The following is a 26,908-nucleotide window of genomic DNA, read 5'->3' as shown; positions in this document are numbered from 1 at the left end:
AACTGACTTCTTCAAGATGTCATCATTGGTGGCTCTTTTTATATTTGTGATATTATCCTTTGACACAATAACCCAAATATATGCCTTACTTTATATTCTGTTTTAAAACTGTGTTTATGATCATTTTTAACATCTGACAGTGTTAAAATGTTACTAAATCAAACATGTCTATTTTCCTGTTATAATTTCCTTCACTGTCCAACTCAAAAAGCTTCCCATTCAAATCTAATGGACGGTCTTCTATTTTTTTTCTTTTGTTTCTTTTTCACTGAAGTCTAAAATAAATCCTGGGATGCCTGGGTGGCTCAGTCAGTTAAGCATCCAACTCTTGATTTCGGCTCAGGTCATGATCTCACAACCATGAGACTGAGCCCCAGGTCAGGCTCTGTACTGGACGTGGAGCCTACTTAAGATTCTCTCCCTCCTTCTCCCTCTGTTCCTCACCTTCTTGTGCACAAACATGCACATGTGTGAGCTCTCTCTCTCAAAAGTAAATTATAAACATTTTAAAAAATAAAAAATAAAATAAGTTCCAAGTGGATAATACTCTTATGTGGAGGAATCATCTCACTTGATCTTACTGTAAATTGATACTCAATGAATAAAATGTCCTTTCCCTTTTTCATCTTTATCACATCATAAATTCATATGTAAATATGTACATATATATGTGTAAACTGATTTATTTATTATCATTATATATTTCTGGTTATTTCTGTCTGGTTCCATATACCATAAGCCTATTCAGCACTCAGTCCATACTGGATTGATTATTATAGCTTATCATTAGGGTTAAATATGAAATGTTTGGTAGAAATAAATTTCTCTTCAAAATCATTTCAGTTATTTTTATTAATTTATTCTCACAATTAAAATTTGAAATATTATTTCAAATTCCAGAAAATGCTCCTTTGTCATTTTGGTTGAAATTATATTAAGACTGAATACAGGTTACTCAGAAAAGTTTAACATTATTCTTATAATTAGTTTTTCTGTCTACAAACAAGGAATGTCTTTCAATAAAGTTGTCTTCATATAGGTCTTTCATATTTTTTGGTTCAATTTATTGCAAAGTATTTTAAATATTTTTGCAAAGGAAGCAGAGTTTCATTTCCCACATATTAGTCAATGATTTCTTACTAGTATAAAGGAATGCTCTTCAGGTTTTTAATATTAATTTTTTATTTGATCATCTTCCTGAAGTAAGTACCTCTAATATATTTTTCAGTGTCTTGCCTTGAGATCGAATCATTTGAAAATAATCATACTACTACTTTTTCATTTTGAGTAGTCATCTCTGTTATTTTTGTTTCATGTTTTATCACTTTGATAAAAATTTATAGAATATTACTTATAGTGGTAATAGGAATAATCCATTTCTTTAATAGTAATAACAACTATAAGTATATAATTGGTTGAAGTCTAAGAGTCTAACTTTATCATGTTAAACATTTATTCCATTACTAGTTAATGTTTTTGTGTTTCTAACAGAAATGAGGGATGTATTTTAATCAAATAGCTTTACAGAATCTTAGGAGATATTCATCATTGTCTTATTTAACCTATTAGTGTGTTTATAGTACACTTCCTAATATTAAGTCATACTTATTTCTTTTAGATAGTTTAAAGGTATTTTATGCAAACAAATTTGCTTCAGAATCAGACTACAGTGTTCAGAGACACTCAACATTGTAATAGAAATTTGCATTAAGTACCTGAAATCAATAAGGTTTCTAAAAAAGAAATAAGACGCTGGTAAATTCCACCTCTATCCTAGTCTCTGTAAGCAGGCAAGTGTTCACATATTTTCCTTAGAATATTGAGCACTGAAATGGTTAGACCACCATCTCAGTGGTGAGTTCAGAGAAGCTGACCATTCTTCTTCAAGTCAGGAAATTCAACCACAGTACAAAGACTAGCATTACAAAATTCCAGAGTCAATTCCTCTCTCAGATTCTCACAGATTCTATGTGATTCTTAACTGTGTCTCCTCTGGCCTAACACAAAAACACACCCTTAAAGAAGCAATGAGATTCTGAGATCGCAGTGGCATCACCGCTATCAGGTTTTCACCTCTCTGCTCACTTTGCTCAACTTTTCCCCATAAGTCACTTATAGAAAGTTCCCAAATGTCCCTTTCAACCACGGGAAGTGTCCCATGACAACCACGTCTGCACTACTTGCTCCTTGCCACTGATAATTTGGAACCAATCTGACATCCAACCTAAGTTTGGCTAATGAGATTCAAGGTTCCAAGAAGTTATAACTGGGATTTAGAAATAAGTATTTCAACCATGGAGAGTGCCCCAAGACAACCAAGTCTGTCCTACTTGCTCCTTGATAATTTGGAACCAATCTGACATCCAATCTAAGTATGGCTAATGAGATTCAAGGTTCCAAGAAGTTAGAATTGGGACTTAGAAATATGTACATGTTAATTTTAGCAGGTGCCCTGAAGAAGTAGCTGCTAAATTCTAGAAATGTAGATGGCCTTCAACTACCTACCCTATGGACCTAAAAATGGGGAAGACCAACATAAACAGAATGAAACAAAGCAGACAGAGAGATGTTAGGATTTCTGGCCAGCTTTTAGTTCTTATAACCAGTCCTTTCCTTAGGCCCTGTTGTATTCAGCCATGGGGTTTCTTGACATACCTTCATAAACTCTTTCTTTTAATTTTTTTTAATGTTTATTCACTTTTTTTTTGATAGAGACAGAGCGTGAGTGGGGGAGGGGCAGAGAGAGAGGGAGACACAGAATCTGAAGCAGGCTCCAGGCTCTGAACTGACAGCACAGAGCCTGATGCAGAGCTAGAACTCACAGACTGTGAGATCATGACCTGAGCTGAAGTCAGACGCTTAACCGGCTGAGCCACCCAGGTGCCCCATAAATTCTTTCTTTTAGCTTAAGCAAGTTTCAGGGGCTTCTGTTACCTACAATCAAAGATTCTTGATTAGTATGCCGCTGTGCCTGCCCTGCCCCTGATGTGAGCTCAAATACAGAGAAAAGGAGTTAGGAGATACCACTGGAATTCTATCAAACACTTTTTCTTTATGATAAATAAGGTTCTCATGGCAACAGAAAAATCCCTGATTCTATACAAGATGTAAGTATCAATATTTTATTGCCTATAGACCAGACGGAAGGAATTGACATCGTTGCTTAAGTACCTGAAAAATCTGAACTCCTCTCTTTATTTTGTGTTTTTCTTTTGATAAATCTTTGGATTTAAAAATTTATGGAAACAGTGTTTTGTTCAAATGGTAGCAATAAAAGTAATCCAAAAGGCAGATCTTTGCTTCCCTCTGGCTCCCTGAGTACAGAGGATAGGTTGAGAAAAGTTATAATGACCACATGAGTAATTACAGATATGCTATGACTCAGAATGTACTTAAAATACACATGCAGAATATGGTTCACGTTTTCTGCTGATGAGAAAATATCAGTTTGAGTGATTAAATTCAGTTAAACCACCATTGTTGTTTAAGTCTTTGATGGAAATAGTACTTTGTAGTTTAATAGTTTTACTAAGGGTTTTCACCCTTAACTAGTTGTGTTTAGAATCATTCTGGCCTGAAATACTAATCATTCATCATTCGAAATTCCAAGATGATTGTTATGTTCTCAGTTAACAATAGACTGGAAGAAGCATGACCTTTTAAACCAAGTATCTTTAAACCATTGCTTAATTAGGCATACCACACACAAGGTTACAATCTCAGCAAGACTGAGTTTTAAACAGTTCCCTTTAATTTTATACCAATGGTCTGTGCAGCATCCAGCTGTTCTGGGTCCTTCACCTCCTGCTATTACAACTGGAAGAAGAGTCTCCCTTCATACCAATGACAGTGTTTTACAGTCTCAAATTAAAAGGAACCATGAAAAGCAACTTGCCTTAATATCTCATTAATGCCAGAAAGAACCAGTTTAACAACAATTTTTTTTTCTACTCAGAAATTACACTTTAGGGTAGACATTATCCAATATTGAAAGGGGTATTACTAAATAATTCCATCCAATGGGTCAGTTTTTTAAATAACTTGAGAGTACATTTTGTAGCTCAGTGATCCTGACAGAAAACCTGGAAGGCTACACTAGACAAAATTGACAGTTGCCTTACAAAGCTCATTCTTTGGCAACTGGTAATAGCTATGCTAAGAATACTTTTATTATGTAGTAATTTTTTGTTGTCATGTACAGTAAGCAGTTCTGGGTCTAGTCAAGTACATTCTCAACTCTTCAGAATATTCAAAACTGATCTCAAGGAACCTGGGGTTTGGCCAAGGTTCCCCTCCTACTTCCAGGCTTTGGGAAGTGAGTTGGCTATCTCACTAGGTGAGAACACTGACCATCACTAACACAAACCACTCAGTCAGCGTTATGTAATAGTTGTTAGCTAAGTTCCCAGCACACATTCTAGGTGCCTACTTTCAGTTTCTATGAAAGCCCTGTGAAGAAAAAGGATATTTCAGTCTGTGGATTTGATGTGCACTCCATGTAGCTATTGGTACATTTCAAAGTACCTCTAGGACAGGCAAGTAGCACTAGGGGAAGTGGAGAGTCCAAGATTATGGCTTCTCCTTCAACCCCGTGGTTCTTATTTTGACTGGCTGAAATGTTAGACTTCTGAGTAGCATTCTTTTGAAGACAGAGTTTGAAAAGCATATTATAAGGGAAAAGCTCTTCATTTATTCTTAATAGAATATGGTAATCCCCATATCATCTGAGCTTGAAAGAATTGCAAATCTAGATCAAAGATTATCTCCCTCCTCCTGAAAACTCTTTTAATAAAATACCCTTCAGTGTTAGAAGCATTACATTCTTGGCTTTGATTGTGGGTATAAGTACAAAACAGCCAAAGAGAAAGCTTCTGCTTTTGCAGTAAAATTTTGTTAAATAACATTGTTTATGAGGCTGTTAAAATCCCATATGATACATTTCATTTAGAAATAGTTTCCAAGAGAATTAATTCTCTCTTAAAAAATAGGTAGGGCTTGTTTCCATCACATAATGACAGTTACGTATCCCACTGAATGTCTCTTTATATTTTGGCTGCTTTGGAAGCTCAGAACCTGATGTAGTCCTGTATTCTGGTTACCATACTTCTTTCTTCCTCCTTAAAGGGGATAGATAGATAGATAGATAGATAGATAGATAGATAGTATACTTCTATTTGAACCACCTTGTATATCTTTTTTATCACAAACAGGCTGGGAATTAATAATTAGTGAACACTAACAGATAAGCCAATAATGAAATTTAAAAATTGATGAACTCCCAGGGCACCTGGGTGGCTCAGTTGGTTGAGCGTCTGACTTCGGCTCAGGTCATGATCTCACAGGCTGTGAGTTTGAGCCCTGCATCAGGCTCTGTGCTGACAGCTCGAGCCTGGAGCCTGTTTCAGATTCTGTGCCTCCCTCTCTCTCTGCCCCTGCCCCACTCACAGTCTGTCTCTGTCTCTCAAAAAAAAAAAAAATAAATAAATGTTAAAAAAAATTTTTTGAACTCCCTGAAAAGTACTAAAGCTCAGAAGGATTATATAATCCATGATAATCTGTGTATGCTCAAGTCTCTTACCTTGTATCATCAGTTATTGGAATACAGACAAGTTTCAAGCCATTAGCAAAATAAATCTCCAGGGAGCTCAAAGAGATTCTATTTAAGTTCATACACTAAAATTCATGTATTTTATGTGATCCTCACATCTGGAGTATACTTACTCTTGTATCAGACACAATTCTATTATGCTTCGGTGGGCTCCTGTTGCTTCAAGATGAAGAACAAATCTCACGAATGGCCTATAAGGGGCGCCTGGGTGGCTCAGTCGGTTAAGTGACCGACTTCGGCTCAGGTCATGATCTCGCAGTCTGTGAGTTTGAGCCCCACGTTGGGCTCTGTGCTGACAGCTCGGAGCCCGGAGCCTGTTTCAGGTTCTGTGTCTCCCTCTCTCTGACCCTCCCCCGTTCATGCTCTGTCTCTCTCTGTCTCAAAAATAAATAAATGTTAAAAAGAAAATTAAAAAAAAAAAAGAATGGCCTATATGACCTCTCATGCTCTATCTTACTCTTCTCTCTGACACTCATTTCCTTCAGATTCACCTGTCCCCAACTCCCTAGAGTAGGGAGGGATGTTTCCCTATTACAAACTCTCAGTTCAGCACACCTCTACTTTTAGCCCTCATTACAGATTATATTACTATCCCTTTGTGTGCTTTTCTGATTCACATCTAAATTCCCCCAAGAAATTCTAAATCTCATATCTGCTTTGACTACTAGTAGTGTATCTTTAGCACCTATCAGAATGCTTAACACAGTCTACATGCTCAATGAATACATCTTGACTAAATTAATGAAATTTTATATGTACTTCTCTGTCCATAGTAGGTTGAAAGAAGCCAATTATGGAAGAGATCAGCCCCCAAAACAATCACAAAAACAGCACTTTGGTAAGGTGAAAGGGAGAAAAAGACTAAAAAGTGGACAGAAGAACTCAGAAATCACTGAAGTCTAGAGGCAAATTGTCTTAATAATCATTAGGCTTTAAGATGTTTTTAATAGTCTTTAATAGCATCATTATATTACAGTATGGTATAATAATAGAAGTCATCAAGGAAGGGTTTGGCTTTTATCTATGATTAAGATAAGAGAGAAGCTGGTAATTTACCTTTGAAATACTTTAATCTGGTATTTCTTTAAAGATTTTCCCATCGTCTGGAGGTGAGCTTCAGTTATTGAGGAAAACATTCATTTGCGTTCCTCTTCACACCTCCTAACTACATGGATAAATGGAGTGTTCCCAACCTCATGTAAGGATAAATAACCTTGCATTATAATACCCCTCCTTTGCTCAGTTTTATAATTGCAAGAAAATTATTTTCAAATTCCCTTAATATTTATATTCATAACAAAAGGATGGTTATGTAATGTCTCACAAAAATTCTGCTGAAAACGAGGATACTCTGTGTTGAATGTAAACCAAATTTTGCCTCATGTTGCCTGCACAAAGCAAAAGAAGAAGTTTCCACTTGAATTCTAAATTGAAGATGACCTTGTGCTTTTTTGAGAAAGGCTGACAGCTGAGGTCACTGGAGTGTATTATGATGGACAGTGCAGCGCCATGCATGGCTCGGAGGCATGTCCATTGTGTGGATTACAGCCAAACAGAAAGAATTAGACAGCTCAGAGCATTCTAACATTTTATTTGAAAATAATGGTCAAAATCATGGGCAGCAACCATTACAACTTTCATGAAAGAGCAGCAGCATTCAATAATTCCATCACTTCAGACAGGCATTTGGCTATTCTTAGCCGAATACTATGAGTCCAGCATATTCTGTATCAGTTTCTGTGACACTTACAGAAAGCAGCATTTCTGCTTCAGCAGGAGGCAAATCCCATCTACCCTGCGTTGTATGTGGTTCTATCTTACACAATGCAGCTCATTGCTTTAAATTGACCAAATCATTGAAAGTGATACAAGGAAAGAGAAAATGCAGAAACTTAACATGGCACTTTTAGAATGTAAACGTATAGCCACTCCAAATCATCTACTTTCCTCAGGTCAACTTACTGTTTAAAAAGCTTAAAATCAGTTTCAAAACAAAATATCTACAATTCCTTCTCTAATAATGACACAAACAAAACATTTAAAAGAAATCTAATCTGTTGTCAATGGTTCCAAATGAGTCTCCTAAGTTATTTCCGAAATAGTGATATTTAAGTAGAATATTTTGATTGATAGAGGCTTATTTTTAACTTCTGCTTCTTTCAGGAGCAGATTAATGTTTCTTTCAGGAGCACAGAAAATATGTTTGAGATTTAAAAGCAGGTGGAAAAACTCACACTTCTGATTAAAAGGGGAACTGCTTCTAATCCTGTGCTTTCCACTCTGTTTGTGTCTCTTCTATATTTAGTGGGGGGAGGGGACAGATTCTGTCACTTCTGAAGTATTTAATGACAAAAAAAAAAGTTGTAACTTACCATTGAAATTGACAGCCCGAATGTAACCAAGTAGCTCTTTCCCGTCCACCGTACTCATTCGTGGGCAGAGACCAATGTATCCAGGGCAGAGATCTTTGTGCATGTTGTGCAGGGCATAAGCCATGGAATATACTGCATCAATTACAAATTGGACCTTTCCTTCCTGTTCATAAGATGAATCCCTCGCAATTCTCTCCAGCCCTGCAAAAATTTAAAAAAAACCATCAATTGGTGTTAGATCCACTAAAATATGGCATTAGGGCTAAGATTTCCACATATGAGGCACACTTAATGAGACACAACTATTTGATTTTACTCCCAATTATTTTAATCCTATACTTACTGAGTCAGGCTTTTAAACTGGGTATTGAATTTTTTATTTGGAAAGAACAGAAACTATTCCATTAGCAACAAAAAGATATTAACTAAATAAAAACATATAGTTTCATTATCTTTATTTCCACCTTATTGAGTCCTATTACATTGTACATTCTAATAATTACATAACATTCTGGTTGTGGCTTGATCTTTTAAGTAAAATGTACAGACTTTGTCCTTTTCATCTACTTCAATTCTAGGATCATCATTTAATTAGTGTCTCAAAGTAAGGTCTTTTTTCCCTCCTCCCATATATATTCTTGTTTTGAATGTGCTTCATTTACTTGGGCGCCCTTTTTGTATATATTAAATGATAGTATTTCCTTAAGTAACCCAGCTATCTTTAGAAGAATCATTAAACTTAACTTTTTTTCTTGAACTCAGTTCAAGAAGAAATGATTACTAGAATAAGGTTAGTTAACATATCTACTACCTAATAGACTAACCTTTTATTCCCTTGTTTTTTCCTTTCCTTTTCTTTCCTTCATAGGAACTTTCAAGTATACAATACAGTATTGCTAACCATAGTGACCATGCTGTACATTAAGTCCTCATCAATTTCCTATTTTAATTTTCTGTTAAAAGGATGTAGAGCTCTCAAATTAATTGTCATTCAGAATAATTGTACCTGTGTTTGGGCATATTTAAGGCTGAGAATTGGCTTTGGGGATTGCCTTTAGCATGGTGTTTATCATTTAATATTTAATAAAAGCTTACAATTTAAAATGGAATGTAAATTTGATATTAAAATCAGATAATGTATAATTAGTTATAATCCAACATTCTCATTTTGAAGATGAGGAAACTGAGACTCATGGAGGAGGAGAAGTTCACTTTGAGCACAGAGGGCAGATATGGAAGCCTTCCCAGGTCTCAGACTTGGAGCCCAATATTCATTCATTCCCGTGAAAAGTATGGTGAATGGCAAGAATGTGCCCAAGAAAAAATTACAGAAATAATATTGAGGTCAGAACCAAAAAGGATCTCCCAGCACTTCCATACCCTACCAAACTTTATACATCCGCTAACGCTTGGAGAGACCTAAAGCAAACACTTGAAACTTTCCCATGGAGGTCACTTGGTAACCTTTAAAAAATAAGTAGTCTTTAAGTTCAACAAATATTTTTCTTAAGACTAGTTAGTCAGCTGAATTAAAATGGCTGTTTTATATTTGGGTTTTTCTTTATCTTTTTATGGTTATTTATTTATTTTGAAATAGAGTGAGAGAGAAAGAGCATGAGAAGGGGAGGGGCAGAGAGAGAGAGAGAGAGAGAGAGAGAGAGAGAGAGAGAGAGAGAATCCCAACCAGGTTCCATGTTGTCAGCATACAGCCTGATGTGGGGCTCCACGTAGGGTTCAAACTTACAAACCGTGAACCATGAGATCATGACCTGAGCTGAAATCAAGAGCTAGATGCTTAACCAACTGAGCCACCCAAGCACCCCTCTATTTGACTTTTTATAGTCTGATAAAACCACTGATTTTCTTGTAGATAAATGTGACAGTCAATTCCTTCATTCTATCCATCTAATCACTGAACATCTTTTCTTCTGGTCTTAATCACTTGTTACATGCTGAACCTTTAGATGCTGTTCCCTATTCTCTGCAGTCTGTCATAATGCTGAATTCTGTTCCTCCTTTTTAGACAAGTCTGTTCAGATTTTTTTGATGACTCAATTTTCCATTCCCCAAGATTGAGTCCCCTTTTTCTGTCCAACCTCATAATCCATTCATTTTCAACACCTTAACTATCACTATTTCTATGGTCTAGACATATATATTTGAATTCAAAAAGGTTGGTTTTAGAGTCCAAAACATTAGATCAACTTATAGTAATCCATTTAATTCATAACAGACTCTAGCAGTCTAATAAATTAGTTTTCTAGGACTTTCCTGTCAGCTAACTGCTAGCCCACATTTCCAATTGCCTATCATATTTCTATGTAGTCTGTTTCTATGTCAATATCAATAGATCTAAAACCAGGCTATCATTATAGGGAATTACTTCATTTTCCTAAAACCTCCAATTGAGGGTTGTATAAGTTTGGAAGCAGTGAGGAAAGATCAGTTCTCACAAAGAGCACGTACAAGGTGCCAAAAGGTATATTGATTCCTTCAACCTGCATTAGCTGTATGATCTAAACTAAGATCCGTGTGGGTATGGGAGCACTATCTTCTCCCTATCTCTGTGTGGCACTTTGTCTCCTGGGTACTAGGACAGCACTGCTATGTCCAGAATGTCATTAAGTGACCTATGAAAACAGCCCTTTCAGCTTCTGCTAAAAATTTCTCTCCTGTAGTTTAAAAATTTTTTTTTCAACGTTTATTTATTTTTGGGACAGAGAGAGACAGAGCATGAACGGGGGAGGGGCAGAGAGAGAGGAAGACACAGAATCGGAAACAGGCTCCAGGCTCTGAGCCATCCGCCCAGAGCCTGACGCGGGGCTCGAACTCACAGACCGCGAGATTGTGACCTGGCTGAAGTCGGACGCTTAACCGACTGCGCCACCCAGGTGCCCCTCTCCTGTAGTTTTAACCACAAAGTAGACAATTCATAAATAAATATTGAAGAATGGTCACAGGAACCAAAAAAATGCAGTTGTTTCTTTAATGATCTTATCTGGTGACCAGCTGCTCTGGTTAGTCCAGAATTGAGGTTGGTCTCAGGATACAGGACCAAACCCTAGATAGTCCTATGTAGAACAGCATGGTTGCTTTCGAAAAAAAGAGGCAAAATGACACAGAAACGTAATGATACAAGATGGAAAAAACTACTTTGAGGGTAGGTCCTTAGGTCTATAAGAAGATCCCAGTTTCATTTATTTTGCATCACTGATTTAATAACTGGAAATGAAGATATGCATCCAGAGCAGTTGTTCACTTTTTGATTATCTTCTTACGTGCAGATTCCTTAGGGTCACTCCAGATTTACCAAATCAGCATCTCCCAATGTGGGGACATGACTAATCTGTAGTTTGCAAATACAGACATCTAACTGCCTTAGTACAAGCTGCAATAACAATACCAAAGACCAGGTGGCTTATAAACAACAGAATTTACTTCTCATAATTCTTGAGGCTGGAAGTTCAGACTCAGGGTAACAGCCGGTGAAGGGTGTCTTCTGGGTTGCAGGCAGCCATTTTCCATTTCTTATTATACCCTTACATGGAAGAGAACAGACTTCTGTTGACTTATTTTTTTTTTTGAGAGAGAGAGAAAGTGCATGTGCATGTGAGCAAGTAAGTGGGGGAGGGGCAGAAAGAGATGGGGAGAGAGAATCTTAAGCAGGCTCCATGCTCAGCCTGACACAGGGCTCAATCTCACGACCCTGAGATCATGACCCTGAGCTGAAATCAAGAGTATGGCTCAACGAACTGAGCCACCAGGCATCCCTATGGTGACTTCTTTTAAGGGTACTAATCCCATTTATGAGGGCTCTATCTTCAAAACTTCATCTAATCTTAATTACCCCCCAAAGGCCCCACATTCTGATACCATCATATTAGGGGGTAGAATTTCAACATATAAATTTGGAAGGGACACATTAAGTCTGTAACATTAAATTTCCAAGTTATGTTTTTTGTAATTCTGCTCTGTAAATCCCTCTGCTACACACATACACACACACACACACACACACACACACACACACCACACCACACCACACACCACACTTCTGTGAATATTGTTTTTCTGATTTATTTTCTTTTGTGTACTTTAAAGAAAAGAGAATTTCTTTATCTCTATTACCACTGGGTGGAGTATGAACAGCAGGCATAGAAATGGCAAAAATGCCCAAGCCAAATTGATTCAAAGAAAGAAATGGCTGTGAGAACATTAAAGAATTTGGAAATTTTTCACAATCCATGCAATACATGTAAGAGACAGTTGTATACGAATGTTTTATATTTTTAAATTTACTCTATTCCAAAGAGTTCTGGATTTAACATATTATGATTTTATTTTAATGCTACTGCAACCTCACTACCAATTTATAAAGATATTTCTCAACATTCAATAATTGGGATAAAGCTATATACAATAGTTTCCTGATAAATTTTAATGGAGATACCCTAATTTATTAGCATATTCTTGCTTGATTTTTCCTAAAACAATTTCAACTTCATACATAATGGATTTATAATTAATTCTCAAATACCATGCATATTATGAAAGGGACGTATTTAAGTTTTCACTTGTCAAACTATTTATCCTTAAGTAGTTATAAACGAGTAGTATGGGTGGAGATTAAATATGTCCAACTTTGCGCTTCTTTTTTTTAATAAAAGTTCAGAAGGCTGTCTAGCGACCATTGTCAAGGGAGTCAATGAACATTGTAAGACTCCATCAATCTATGTAAGTACATGGTGACAAACTAAAAGACTGAACATTATCACCATTTCTAAATTTTAAAAGAAATAATTTTATTTATTTCCGGGCCATTTAGACAATATATTTTTTATTCCCTAACATTTCAACTTCATGACGACACTTAAAGATTTTACAAGAGCTGCAGTGTGCTCCTTGCATCCTATATTTGCTTTTTTTATTCATCTTAAAGAGGAATTTAAGAGGCTGACAGTGACTCATCAACTTAATTGGCTGTAAAGTTTCATTATGCTATAGTTTCTAAAGTTAGCACTAATGTATTGCTATAAAGCGCTAAATATTGTCAAAGGCTATATGTCAGCCATCTATTTAAAACACTGTAAAGTTGTGATGTGCTTTAGTGTGTAGCTTAAAATTAACAGCATATAGCAAAGTTTTGGCATGGTGAGAGATGAAGTCAGCCTCATAAATTTTATAGCAAGATTGTTTTATGTTTTCATTAATGAAATCTAAAACATCTGACTGTATCTCATGATCCTGGACAACAGAGTAAGTCCTTACTGGTCTAAGCAGTACCACATGCACCTCAATTAAGGTCTTTTGAACATCACCGTGTATTTTCTTGGTTTTGAAAAGGCAAGTCTGCTCACGTTTGCAAAGTGTGTATCTATGACAATGTGAGTTCCTAAGATGAGCTTGACATGAATTTTAAATTCTTTGACTGACAGATAGCTGTTGAGCTTGGTTTTCTAAAAATTTCTCATTTCTCAGGGTATGGTTTAGTTTTACAGATTGAAATTAGGGTTATTTTCATTTTCCTGAAAGTATGTTAATGTAATGATGAGCCAATAAACCAGTCGATTCAATGAAGAAAGAAAAAAAAAAAAGGAAGTCCTCTCAGTTGTTTTATTCCTGAGAACCCAAATATCCAATTGGTTCATCTTTTACTATAGTCCTAGCAGAAATAATCCCACATTCTAAACTTGCAGGTTAAAAAGTATTTATTTAGTTTCTCCCTTGACTTTTTCTTAAGTATGCAGGAACTATCTTAAAGAATTAAATTGTTTTCTTGCAGTCACTGTTGAGAGAATGCTGGGAGGAAAAAGAGAATCTGTGAGCTGCTAAGAACACATTTATGCACCTAGGACCAGATTTACAAGTCATTCTGAATTCCACAACAACCCCATATGCCTCGCTACCTGATGCACCAGAGAAAAGACTGTCATGTCCTACATCAAGCTTTCCTAATACCTCACACGTATGTACTAACTGCACAGTGGGTGAATGAAATCAGTGAACCACACCAGGACAATCAGCGAGAACCAGAAAGAACGGCACAAGGAGTCGCTATCAAGTTAGCCAACATAAGACACCTTTTACTGAATTTAAACTGACTTGGTTTCAAGGATACAATGGGGGAAGGATGGGATAGAAACACAAGCATATTCAATTATACGGGAATATCTCCAAAGCAGTAGGATTCACAGATGTAGTGTGTGCAACCCCAGACTGCAGGAGATGAGAACATGGGCCCCGTGGTGAGGCAGAAAGACAAACTGACTGAGAGAGGCAGGTGGCTACGGAGAAAGAAGACCGGCCAGTGGGGCAGACCTAGATTCAGGTTCCAGCTAAATGGCTCAAGGCAATTGGCCTTGGGCACATTCCTGAACTTCACGAAGCCTGGGCCTTCAGCTGGGAAAGTTGCCCTAGGGACCTCTGTGATGGGACACCCCATCTTTCCAGCTTCCTCTGCTTGTACCACCCTGCCTGTCCCAGCTCCACTGTAGGTCCTTGAATGTAACATAATTCTCCCACCGCTGGACTCACTTAGATGTTCACTCTGTAACTCTCTTCACTCCTTCCTGGATGCCTCTTTCTCAGCCTCCAAACTTCAAGTAAGCTGTCAAACCAAATTAGGCTGGAGCACTGATATTTAATTTTTAAAAATATAGCATTCCAGATCAAATCCTAGAGGATCTTTAATGCCATGCTTAAATACTGAATATTGTTCAGTTGGAAACAGAGAGCCATGACCAATATTTAAAATGTTTCTGGGAGTATGTGTGTAATAAATTGAAGCAAATGTAATTTGAAGGCAGACATACAAGCTGGGAGGCAGGGCAGATATAAGTTGAAACAGGAGGGGAAAAAATAATGAGAGAAAATATATTTCAGATGTCAAACTGACAGTATTTGGGCACCTGATTAAATATGGGAGTAAGGGTTGAAGGCAATCAACAACCCAGGGGTTTTGAGGCTAGGTAGTAGAACACTGGCAGCATTAACAGAATTTGGAAAATCAGGTTAACAAGGTTTGTTTCTGACAGTTCTCCTACTGTATCAAGACCTCAGTTAAAATAACTGATTTTTAATACTCTGCAGTATTTATTATATCCTCTAACGGAGTATATAGACTTTACATAAATTTGTTGAATTATTTAAAGAGCAAAAGATCCAAATGTTTAGAGTAATCATGTAACAGTAATATGGCTGATCATTTATTTATGACATTGCAAGAATTTAAGTTGCTTTGGAGTAAAGTACCATTTGCAGCACTGTCTTGAGACCAATGGTATAAGAAGTCAAAGACCTGCAATCCAGTTCTGAGAGAATGACCCGCTGACTTTGTGTCCTTGGTCAAGTTATGAACTGTCTGGCATTTGTTTACTTCTCAGTAGAAATTAGATGACTGAACGAGATAATCAATTGGGTCCCTTCAGTTCTAAGGTTCTGGATCCTAGGGTATGTTCTCTTATTTGTTTCTTTTTATACTCACTAAGATCACTGCAAGATTGCATAATGGTATGAGTGAAAAGATACCAGTAAAAACGATTCAAAACAGTTTGGGATATCAAGTAACTGGGCTCCCATTGAGACCTGGAAATTCCACACTAACAAAATACCAAATGTCAGCCTGGATTTCTTTACCTGTATTGTCAGTCTGGTTAACTGAGTCACTACATTTTCATTCCTGTTAGACTTGAGCTATATATCAAATCTATTTCCTCATGAAGGAGAAAAGTATCAGTTCTTTTGATCCAATGGTTAAAGAAACCAATTATGGGAAATAAGGTCAGAATAGTAAAAGGATGCAAATAATTAAGATGGACAGGATCCTTCACAAATAGCATCTCATTCATCCTAAATTATTATTACTCCTTTTTTTAATAAAGGAACTAAGCCTCAAAAAGCTGAATAATTCACCCAAGATCACACAGTTACAGCAGTAAATGGTAGTCAAGTCTGACTCAAAACCTTGGCCATTTACTATTACACCTCCTCCTTCTTTGTGAAATTTTGTTTCTTCCAACTGGGGCTTAACTTTCCCTTCTCTGCTTAACTTCTAGCCATTAAACCCATGATTGATTTGTATCCTATGTGAAGCAGCAGGTAGAGGTTGTGTGTGTGTGTGTGTGTGTGTGTGTGTGTGTGTGTGTGTGTGTACCTTTAAAGAGTAGTGAACAGCAATTAAAGAATATTATAAAATAATATACACTTTTACAGAAATACTAATAAATATTAACAAATGGCAATATTTATATTAAAATATGCGAAAAGGGGAAATACATTTATATAACATTTTTCTGAAGTATAAACAATTCATCTTACTTATAGATTTCAGCCATACACATGAGATAAAATCGGCATAATACAACTGAAATTCATAAGCAAGATGATTAGATATTTGTGGTGAAAACCAAAGCTAATAAAACTTATAAATTAATACTATAAAAATTAATAGAATATTTTAGCTCTGGAAGGTGAGAGTGTATATGCATGGACGTGTCTGCCAGATTTCTCCGAGAAAGTAACATCAAGCTCAAAAGAGAATTCTACACCTAAGATTCTGCTTTGTACATTCTGCAGCAGGCTTTGTCAAGGACCTGTATAAACAGATGTATTGGACTAATGAACTAATTTGAGCCAATACCTTATCTATTTACAAACGGCAGAGAAAATGAGAAGATAAGGGTCCTCTGCTGAAAGTCACTTGCTCTCTATTTCTTCTGTAATTTAAATATAGTCCCAAGAACTGAAGGCTCTTAGCTGCCTGAGGACACATCCGAGACACTTGTAAATCAACCCCTGAAGAGTGCTCCAGCAGCCCACATTGACTTCTCTCCTTTGTGTGCCTGGCAGGAAATGGAACGTGCTTCAGGCACATGCCAGGTGTCCCCTTCAGGTGTTAAATTTTCCATGCAATGCCCCAGGGTTTTTAAAACCCTGAAAAACCTAAGGTAAGAGGCAACTAAGATTAAGAATGTATCTTCAGGCAAAACAACCACATTTAAAAAAAGATGCTCAGAAGAGGAAATTATTTCATAGATATATCCCTAAGTCCCCAAACAAAGAAAAGGCATTTGATTAAATTCAGATAGTTGCATTTCTCTACATAATTATCTTAGATCCTGCATATCAGAAACAAATTTTGATTCAAGAGTGTACAAGATTATTGACAGAGTTAACTCAATAGTTAGTAGCAGAGTTTCTCTCTTGAAAGCATATTAAAACTCTCCCATAGAAGAATCCAATTTTCCCTCCATAAATCTCCTTTAGCAGACAGGACTTATAATGCCCCCTCCCACCCCAAAATATGTTATATAGTCATTGCAGACCTTAAAATGTGGCTTAGAATCTGCCTTAAATTATTTTTTCTGATTTCAAAAGCTAATCAGTATTAGTAGAAATGTGAGAAAAAAGTATCATGAAGAAAATAAAGAATATTTATTAGCCCACCATGTTAAACACGATTTGCATAGTGATCTATGTCCTTAGCAGGATTTCTCTATTTTCCCTCTTTATTTTTAAAAATTAAGAAGATTCTGTGTATATATTTTTAATATGGTATATTCACTTCACCCATAGTGAGAATTTCCCGGTATTGTAGGAAAGCACGGTTTTGATACTTGCATTGTAGTTTGTTGAATGGATTCAAGTTTTGCATTTAACTGTTTTCTGATACTCAATGTGATATTTGGTGCAAAGTAGGGATCTAACATTGTTTTCCAAATTATGAGCCAATTCTTCCACACTATTTATTGAATGAATATTCTTTTCCCCATTAATTTATATAATGTCACTTTTAACACGTATCAAACTCTTATACCTTCTTGGATATATGGCTGGAGTTTCTGCTCTAGGCCACTTGTCTCTTGACATGCCAATACAGTACTACCTTTTTGTTACAATTACTGTAATTTTATAATAAGCTCTACCATCTGTTCATGAAAGTTCTATCAATACTCTTATTTTTTGAAATTCTTGATAGTTCTCACAAATAAACTTTAGAATTATTTAAGCTACTTCCAAAAAAACTGGAGCTTTTATTAGAATTGTATTGGTTTTTAAAATTAATTGCAGAAGACTTGAAATAGCTGCAATATTAAGTGTCCCATTTGGGGACACAGTGTCTCCATTTATTCAAATCTCCTTTTGGAATCCTATCTCACTTATGCATTTCTTTTTAAAACCCCTCGATATTTTGTGTTTTCTAGCTTTATGAAACAATTTATTTTTTCATTTTATTTTTAACTGGTTAATATTGGTATAATTAAATTTCAATTCATTCTTAATGCTCAACATTTTCTTCTCCCCTTATTTAAACTCTATGCAACATAGAAGGCCCAGATTAAATTCTATCTCTCACAAAGAAATACAAGAAAAACGCAAAAAAAAGCATGAGTTCTGATATCAACAGATCAAGACTTGAGATCCTTCCTGAATCTCCTATTCTTTATTCACAGAATGGGAATTTATACCTATGATGCATGGCTGTAGTGAGAATTAAGTGAGAAAATGCAGGGCATCTAGCTCATTATATAGTGAATAAACACAACTATTTGTTCTGTGGGGCTACAACATACTTAAGCTTCTACAGCGTGCAATACTCTTCCAATTACACAAACAAAAGAAATCCCAACATGAACCCAGGATATATATTCATATACTCATTCAATAAATATGAAAGAGGCAACTTAGTTCAATGATTAGCAACAACCACTCTGCAGTCAGTCTGCCTGGGTTCAAATCCATAACACCATGTACTAGTTATGGGACTTAAAGTCTCTAATCTTTTATGCCTCAGTTTCCTTATCTGTCAAATGGGAATAATAAGTATCTCTCCCATAGGATTGTTGTCATAATTGAGTTAATTGTATAAGGCAGTCTGAAGAGTGTGCTGAAAACAGTAAATACTGTATAAGGGGATGTTGTTATTATTACCTTATTATCATCATTCAGTAAGCTTGTGTGATATATTAAGCACTGAGCTAGATACAATGGTACACTAAAACTCACCTCATCGCTGATGTCATGGAGTGACACCTGGGGCTAAGATCTAATGGAAAAATGGTTGTGAATTAGAGGATAAAGGGAAGCAGGGGGAGCACAAGAGGCAGGGTGAGAGCACTGGCAAAGGCCTAGTGATAAAAGGGGTAAGAAGAGTATGAGGGGCTGAAATAATGCCCAGGTAGCTGGAGCTGGGCAGGAAGGAGTGTGGCCTTCCTGATGAGGCCTGAGGCGGGTAGAGCAGATTAAGGGACTTTGCAGGCTACCTGGAATCAATCTGTCTTCTTCCTATACGCAGTGGGAGGCCATTGGAAGGTGAAATAATTGGGTTTCCAGTTCAAAAAGAGCACTGGATCAGAAGACAGGAAGGAAGAAAGAGTAGTTAGAGTGGGCTGGTTGGGAGGTTGTTTCATAATCTGAACAAGGGCATATAGTGGCATGGGCTAAGGTGATGATGAAGATGGAGAAGTATAAATGCATTTGAGACATTAGAAGACATAATTAAAAGGATTTGGATGGAGCTAAAGAAAAGGATGCTGCCAAGAGTGACTTCTAGGTTTCTGGCTTATGTATCTGGGCAGACCCTGCTGCTCAATGAGACCAACGATGCTGTCTAGGCCAGAAATATATTGTCCCTCCCACCAGATAATCACATTTTTGCCTAATGGGTGATGAAGATGGTGGATTTGTTCCTGTTAAGATAGGCCAGGGAAACCCCACTAGCCTGCACCTGAAAATTCTGTCTGCTCCCTTAGTGCATCAGGAATGTATCCTGCCTGATTTGTGGCATTTGTAAGTCCAGGTCAAGGTTTCTCCTGGGGTTCATTATTTCTATTATTATTTACAAACTCCCTAGGATGTGAACTACAACCCAGGAACTGGGAAAAGAGATGGCCCAGGAATTATTTCCAAGACTATGTTACCGGTCAGCAACTGGCTTCAGTCATTCTATTTGCAAGTCATTAATCATACTCTCTCAGACGTTCTCTTTGGGAAAAAAAAAAAGATGAACAGTAAATAAGACAGTCTGCACTAAGCATGCACACAGGAAAACAGAACTTTCCCCCTTTCCACTCTCTGTAGTTCCACCTTCCCACTCCCCTACTCTCTCACTCTTAAAATTTTGTCAACAATGACATAATGCCACTATAAGAACACATACAATGAGACCCGAAAACTTGCAATTAATAAAATAAGAATGCTCGCATTAAAACAATCTTCAAAATGATCCTGTCTGCTCTTTTTATACTTCATGACATGACCTATCAGTGGTTTTAAAATCACTGTAGTGGATCACAAACAGCATATTTTTAGAAAACAGAAACCAGTGCATTGCACATAGTAATGGGAAGTGTTGTTTCTTGAAACTGTCATTACAGTTGCAAAGGCACCTGTGTACGGGGTTACCATACACAATAAATCACTAATCAAAAAGAGTTTGAAACTCACTGACCTAGTCCAGTCTTCTTATTTTACAAATGTTGAAACTGAGGCAGAGGAACATTGAGGGATTTTTCAGGTCTGACATATCATGAAGAGGCACAGCTAGAAACAGAACCCTACCACCAAATTCCACAATTCTTCCCTTTGTATCATGTTGCCTTTTTCAGCTGCATTTTCTCTCCCTTTGTAACTAAGTTCCATCGAGGATAAGTAAACCTTGAGGGTATCTCAAAGTGGCTTTGTCCATGAGGAACTGAAAGCCTTGAAAGAGATTAATTAAATCAATTATGAGAAGCAGTGAATAACAAGAAGGTGTGGGTTACCGTAACGTTCTCTCATGCCACCATAAAAACGATTATCGGTGAAAACGAACAACATTCAAAGAACCATGTTTTTTGGCTGAAAGTGTCAAAAATAGAAAAGCAAAGGGCTTTATAACAGGGATTTCAATTTAAAAAAGAAAACCAGAAGTACCATAAGATGCATATTCTTTAAATGAAAATTTTAGGGCATCTGTGTGTAATACTGGAGCACTCAGATGAAAAAGGAAAACAATCATTGCCTCTGTGCAATGTGGTCAATCCTCTGGGTGACTGACTGGGTCTTTCACTTTTCTTCCCAATTTTAAGGGTCACAGCACAGGCGTGGGTATAATGCCAGTGGCTGATTAAAGCAGGTCACAATCTGTCTGGGAGAGTTTCTATGCCATCCTTCATAGGGACAGGGACCAGACAAGATGACCTCTCTTGTTGCCTTCCAATTAATTCAATCAGCCTCTGCTTCTATCAGACATCTTCACGGATGCAGACCGTCCACTCATTTCAAGTCTTCATCAGGAATCAGTAAACACAGAGGCTGCAGACTGCATTTAGTGAATCAGCAGGATTCATTTTTCAGTCATCATTTTTGATTTACAACTTGTTTCTAAGTATTATTTTCTCTCTCAATCATCTGAAACCTCATGAAGGACAGGGGCTGGCTCTGCATCCTCTGAGTACCCACTGGGCATAGCATGGTGCCCAAATCTGTCTTAGGTTAACATCAATGTTTGTTAAACCAATCTGAACTGAGTTTCGTTCCAAAGAAGGACATATCCATAAGATAATCCCAATTAGCTGTGCATAAAGCCTTCCCTTTTTAATATTTTGTGAAGTGCCACTCTAGGAAACTATATGGGATATAATAAAATACAACTGGGAAAACTTTTTTTCAAATAAACAAAAGCTATGCCTTCTATTTTTATGTTCAAATAAATGTGCATAAAAGGTAGATATCGGTAAGGGTGTTTTGCTTCTTGCTTCTCTCCACATGGGCTGGTAGGATAATTTCCATAATAGAGAAAACAGACCATCTGAGACTAACTGCATCAGTGTTAAAACAGCAGATCCAAGATGAGGTAAGTACTCATTTCAAAACCCTCATAAATCAGGAAACTGTGGCTGTATTTCATCACTCCCTAAACAATAAAATATCAGTATTTATTAAGCAGAACTCCTACACACTGTTGCCTAAGATAAAAAAAATTGTAGCTTTTGACTAGGAACTTACCTTATGGTGGAAAAGGAGTAGATCTGTTTGACAAGTCTTTATTTTTTTTTTAATCTAACTAATATAAAGTGTGATGTCCTTAAGCATTACATGTAAACTAAATTATCACTCATGATTTAGTGTGAGTCCTATCTAGACCTAGAAACTTTCCAAAACAGAAGTGGAATTCTGGCCCCATAAGGAGCAAATTAACCACTAAGGGTCTGTTCTGGCCACAAGCCCTGGTCTCACCTTGAGAGATAGAGCATGACCTTTTGGAATCTCTCATTATTACTCCTGTATACGAATGCCAAAAAAAATTTTTTTTGAAAATATTTTCATCTTTAAACCTTCAATACATGCAAATGCAAAAAAGAATTGAAAATATTTTCATCTTTAAACTTTTATCGCATGCTTTGAATATCAAAACACATTTTGTGCGAAAAATTATAAATAGAAATTTGATATATTTAGAACCAATGTGAAAATCATAGCCTGAGATGCTCTTTAAATTTAGTTCTAACAAATCTGCTTTTTGGATTCTGTTCTCAGTGGTTTATTTTTACTCCCCAAATTATGTTACTACCATCAAGGACTTGGATAGAAACAGGGAGCTATGATAAAGGAAACATTTAGACATAATGGCTCAAGTGTATAAATGTTCATAAACAGTCTTCTTTTTAGAAGCAGAGAGGAAGAGACCTAACATTTCTCATTTCTATTATGAGCCAACCACCATGCTAGACAAATTGGATATGTTCTTACATAATTCTTGCAATAACTCCATGAGGCAAGTTATATTATTCCCATTGTTTTTTCCAGAAAAGAAAACTGAGTCTCAAGTTTAAAAGGCCTGCCCATTGTCACAGACATAGTAAGTTGTAAAGCCAACACTCCAAACTGTGTCTTGCTTTATAGTCTTACTCAAACTGTCTTGCATTACAATGCAGGTCTAAACAAAAAAAGAATGTGCCCAGGTACAACATAATGAATTTATATTAAGATATAAACCTGTTGCCAGATCCTTGGATAGACCTATCTCATTTAACATGACTCTAAGCACTTGGTAAACATCTGGCCTTTGACTTTCTATGACAGTCCTGTGTGCTCATCTTCTGTATGAAGTAGTCATTTCTAATATGTGAGTTTTATGATAGTCTTTCAATCAAATGCTTTTACGAATGAGACAGACTCAGGTATGGGAGTCATTTGGTAAACCACCCTCTCTTTCAGAGCCAGCCTTTTCTTAGAAGAGCATTTCAGCTTCTACTCTCTCATTGCCATTTACATCTTGACTTCTATTTGTCTTCTAGCCCAACCACACATCAACGCTGTCTGGGAAGAGACCATTGGCTGTACCTCAGTACTAATTCACCACTTTTTCCACAGTATTAGAATTCATGGTTTTTAGTAGGCATGTGGCTGACCAGAATAGACTTAATTTTCCAAACTCCTTTGTGTCTAAAAAGAGCTGCCAATAGGATTGTAAACAAATGTACAGGGTGGTAACTTTCAGGAACATTTTTTAAAAGACATGGATATGAACCCTTTGTGTCTATTATTTTCATCCTTTTCTCCATCTGGCCCCTTAAAAGGCAAATGTGGTAACTGCAGTTCTACCTGCCTTCTGGAACCAGGAAAAACACTGTAGAGATAACAGAGTAGTATTAAAAAGCATAGGTACCTTAGGCCAGAGTAAAGAAGAGCCATTGCAGCATTCCTGGACTGCCTTCTCTGGATTTTATCAGACAGAAAAATAAAGTTCTGTCTTGTTTAAACAAGTGCTATTTTCCCTGTTACTTATAGCTGGACATAATCCTAAATGATATACAACCATGATCTCTTTGTGTCTAAACTCAAGGACAATAACCCACTCACCACATTTTGAATTTTGATTATACTGGTCTTTATGAGGTAGTATGAAACAGTAGGAAAAATATGAAGTTTATGATAGAAATCCCTCTACTTACTAGCTCTGTTAACTACAGCAAATGAGTTAACCTCTGTTGGTCTCAGCGTCTATATTGGTGAATAAGAGGAAATGACCTCCTACCTCAGAGTGTTGTTACAAGCAGTCAATCAAATGAAAACTACAATCTGTGTCCCCTTTTATAGATACGGGTAATTTAGGATTACAGATTTTACACCTTTGACTTTAAAATACCTTTTAACCCAAGTACACCTTTTCTAGTTTCACCTACTCACGGAATTAATGAATATTCCGATGTTCTTCAAATAAATCAATTGTTGTTTATAAAATAAACAAGGGGAAAAGAAAACCTTTCAAGGCATTCTCCTCTTTGCGGTTTTTAAAATCATCTCTGTATCCTATCTGATTTTAAGACAATGTCACTAATGGTCTGCAAGAGCAGGGACCAGTTTATTTTCATTTGTCATTTTATTTCCATGTGCCCGGTAACATCTCAGTATATGTTAGTGTCCTCTAACCACTTTTCCATGCTAGTCATTCCCATAGCAAAGGGTCTTTCCCGGGGCCATGAAAAGTTATGACTAGATTTAGGCCCTACCTCTACAAGCCACTTCTTGTGGCAGCCTCTTGTCCTTTGCTTTGTAAGTACAAACCTACAGCCAATTATGTTCCTTGATGAAGACTAATTATTCCATTCCACACTTGTATAGCCTAATAATAAATATAATAAATGAATGGACTCAAGAGCTCACTAAAGTTATTATAATTAACATGTATAGACATTTTGTCAATCAACTGGATATATTGGTCTAATTTAGAAGATCAGATTAACCTGACAAAGTGTTTTTGATCTGCATGTCTGTTTTTCATTTTTTTTCTCAGTTAAGTTCACAGACAGAGTAGTTTTCAGTGCTGTATCTTTCTTATTTTGCAAATGCTATTTTGCTCACACTATTGGCTCTTTCTGCTCGCATAGTTAGGACTCTAACCAACTTATGAAGGAGACTAAGTTAGTATCCAGTGCCTCAAGCCTCTGCAGGCTTCTAGATCATTTTTTTTTCCTTTAAATAACCATCCTTTCCCCTCATCCCTGTCCAACAAGTGCCCAGCATCAGCAAGATAAATTGGTTTGCAAAGAGATATTAAATAGTTGATAATGTTCAAGGTGTTCCACACTGAGTGGACTTTGTTTACATGTCTTCATTTCTTTAATGTAAATCATCAGTAGGTTGTAGGTTGGAAACAATCACCTAATTTAGATGACCATTTATTTCAATTATCCCAATGATGACCCTCTTCTCAAATTTCCAGGAGTCAACAAAAAGAGTGGAGGGAGTAATAATAACTCTGACCGAATTTTACAATACTCCTTTTTGATACACATTTGAAATTTAATGTGTAAGCACATTTAACTTTAAAGAAAAATCCCCTACATATTATTTTATTAATAAAAATTCTACCTTTCTTCAGAAGTAAAAATTCACTATTACAAAATAAGTACAGAAAAAAATATCAAGTCAATTACTGTCTTTTCTTCGTAATCTAATTGAAAGAAATGCCCTTCAAGATCTTTTATTCCTATTATATTTGCAAAATGATAAAGAGAAATTTCCATTCTCTGTGATCAATTTTCCAAGTGGTATTTCATCTTCTTTCCTAATTAATTTGCTATTTATTGGTTTTGCTCTTTTTTTAACTTCTTCATAATCATCCCTGGCTTTTACATGCCGTGGCACATACTTGTGTGCTTTATTAAGTTGGTAGATATCTTAGCTCTATTTTTGTATATTTGATCTCTTCTGCTTATTTTGTAGATCATCATACCCCAAATATGCAACTTATTCAACTGAGGTAAATTCTACTAAAATATAATTTTTAGTAGCTTCACTAATTTTCAGAGAAATTCCCCAAAATTTTATTTTGCTATCAATTTCATTCTCTTAAACAAAAGATGTCAGCTGAAAATCAAATGAAATTGACTAAGGATGAGGGGGAAATATTGATCTAATTCTTTCTATTTGAAAGTATCAGATTAGAAAATGCACTTGCTCTATTTACTTTCTTCAGTGACTCTTTGGTCAAATCTATAAAAAGGAGCAAAAGCCATCTGCAAAGTGTATAATTATTTTCATTAAAAAATCTCTTTCAAGATAAGGTGCATTCAGGGTGGCTACCCTACGACCCAACAATTGTACTACCAGGTATTTACCCAAAGGTTACAAAAATACTGATTAGAAAGGGGACATGAACCCCCAGTGGTTATAGCAGCATTATCAACAATAGCAAAATTATGGAAAGAGCCCAAATGTCCATTGACCGATGAATTGATAAAGAAGATGTGGTGTGTGTGTGTGTGTGTGTGTGTGTGTGTGTGTGTGTGATGGAATATAACTCAGCCATCAAAAAGAATGAAATCTTGCCATTGCAACGACGTGGATGGAGCTACAGTGTATTATGTGAAGTGAAATAAGTCAGTCAAAGACAAATACCATGGTTTCACTCATATATGTAATTTAAGACATAAAACAGATGAACATAGGGAAAGGGGGAAAAAGAGAAGGAAGCAAACTATAGGAGACTCTTAACTGTAGAGAACAAACTGAGGGTTGCTGGAGGGGAGGTGGGTGGGGGGATGGGTTAAAGGGGTGATGGGCATTAAGGAGCACACTTATTGGGATGAGCCCTGGGTGTTATACCTAAGTGATGAATCACTAAATTCTGCTCCTGAAACCAATACCACACTATTGTTAACTAACGAAAATTTAAAGAAAATTTGGAAAAAAAACCTCAGAAAAACAAAAAAAATTTAAAAAATCTTTCAGATATTCTTTATATATGTCATTCCTGGTTCCCAAAACTTTATATGCTTTTTGACATTTCCTAATGGACTTATACTACATCGTCCTGAATATTCAGAGTCACTCAAATATTTCCTATGCTCTAGAATGGGGAAAAATTGTTTTATCCCTGTCTATTGCAATGATAAAATAAAATACAATTACATTAAAGGACATGAAGAATGAATTCTATTTT

General features: G+C 36.3%; 1 protein-coding gene across 8 annotated transcripts in view; it reads right to left on the bottom strand.

Moving 5' to 3' along the window:
* The window catches only part of GRM8 (glutamate metabotropic receptor 8), a 758,955-nt gene that overhangs the window by 266,577 nt on the left and 465,470 nt on the right, over positions 1-26,908 (bottom strand). For 7 of the 8 annotated variants that reach the window (XM_053218132.1, XM_027075396.2, XM_027075397.2 and 4 more), the window contains one exon: positions 7,981-8,181. In XM_053218132.1, coding sequence (XP_053074107.1) covers positions 7,981-8,181 — 201 coding nt within the window. Of the gene's footprint in view, positions 1-2,346; positions 6,774-7,980; positions 8,182-26,908 lie in introns of those variants that run through there. The other variant, XM_053218135.1, reaches the window with a different exon arrangement.

The sequence above is a fragment of the Acinonyx jubatus genome, chromosome A2 (assembly GCF_027475565.1).
Source record: "Acinonyx jubatus isolate Ajub_Pintada_27869175 chromosome A2, VMU_Ajub_asm_v1.0, whole genome shotgun sequence".
NCBI lineage: Eukaryota > Metazoa > Chordata > Mammalia > Carnivora > Felidae > Acinonyx > Acinonyx jubatus.
This window is presented reverse-complemented; position numbering and strand designations above follow the sequence as displayed.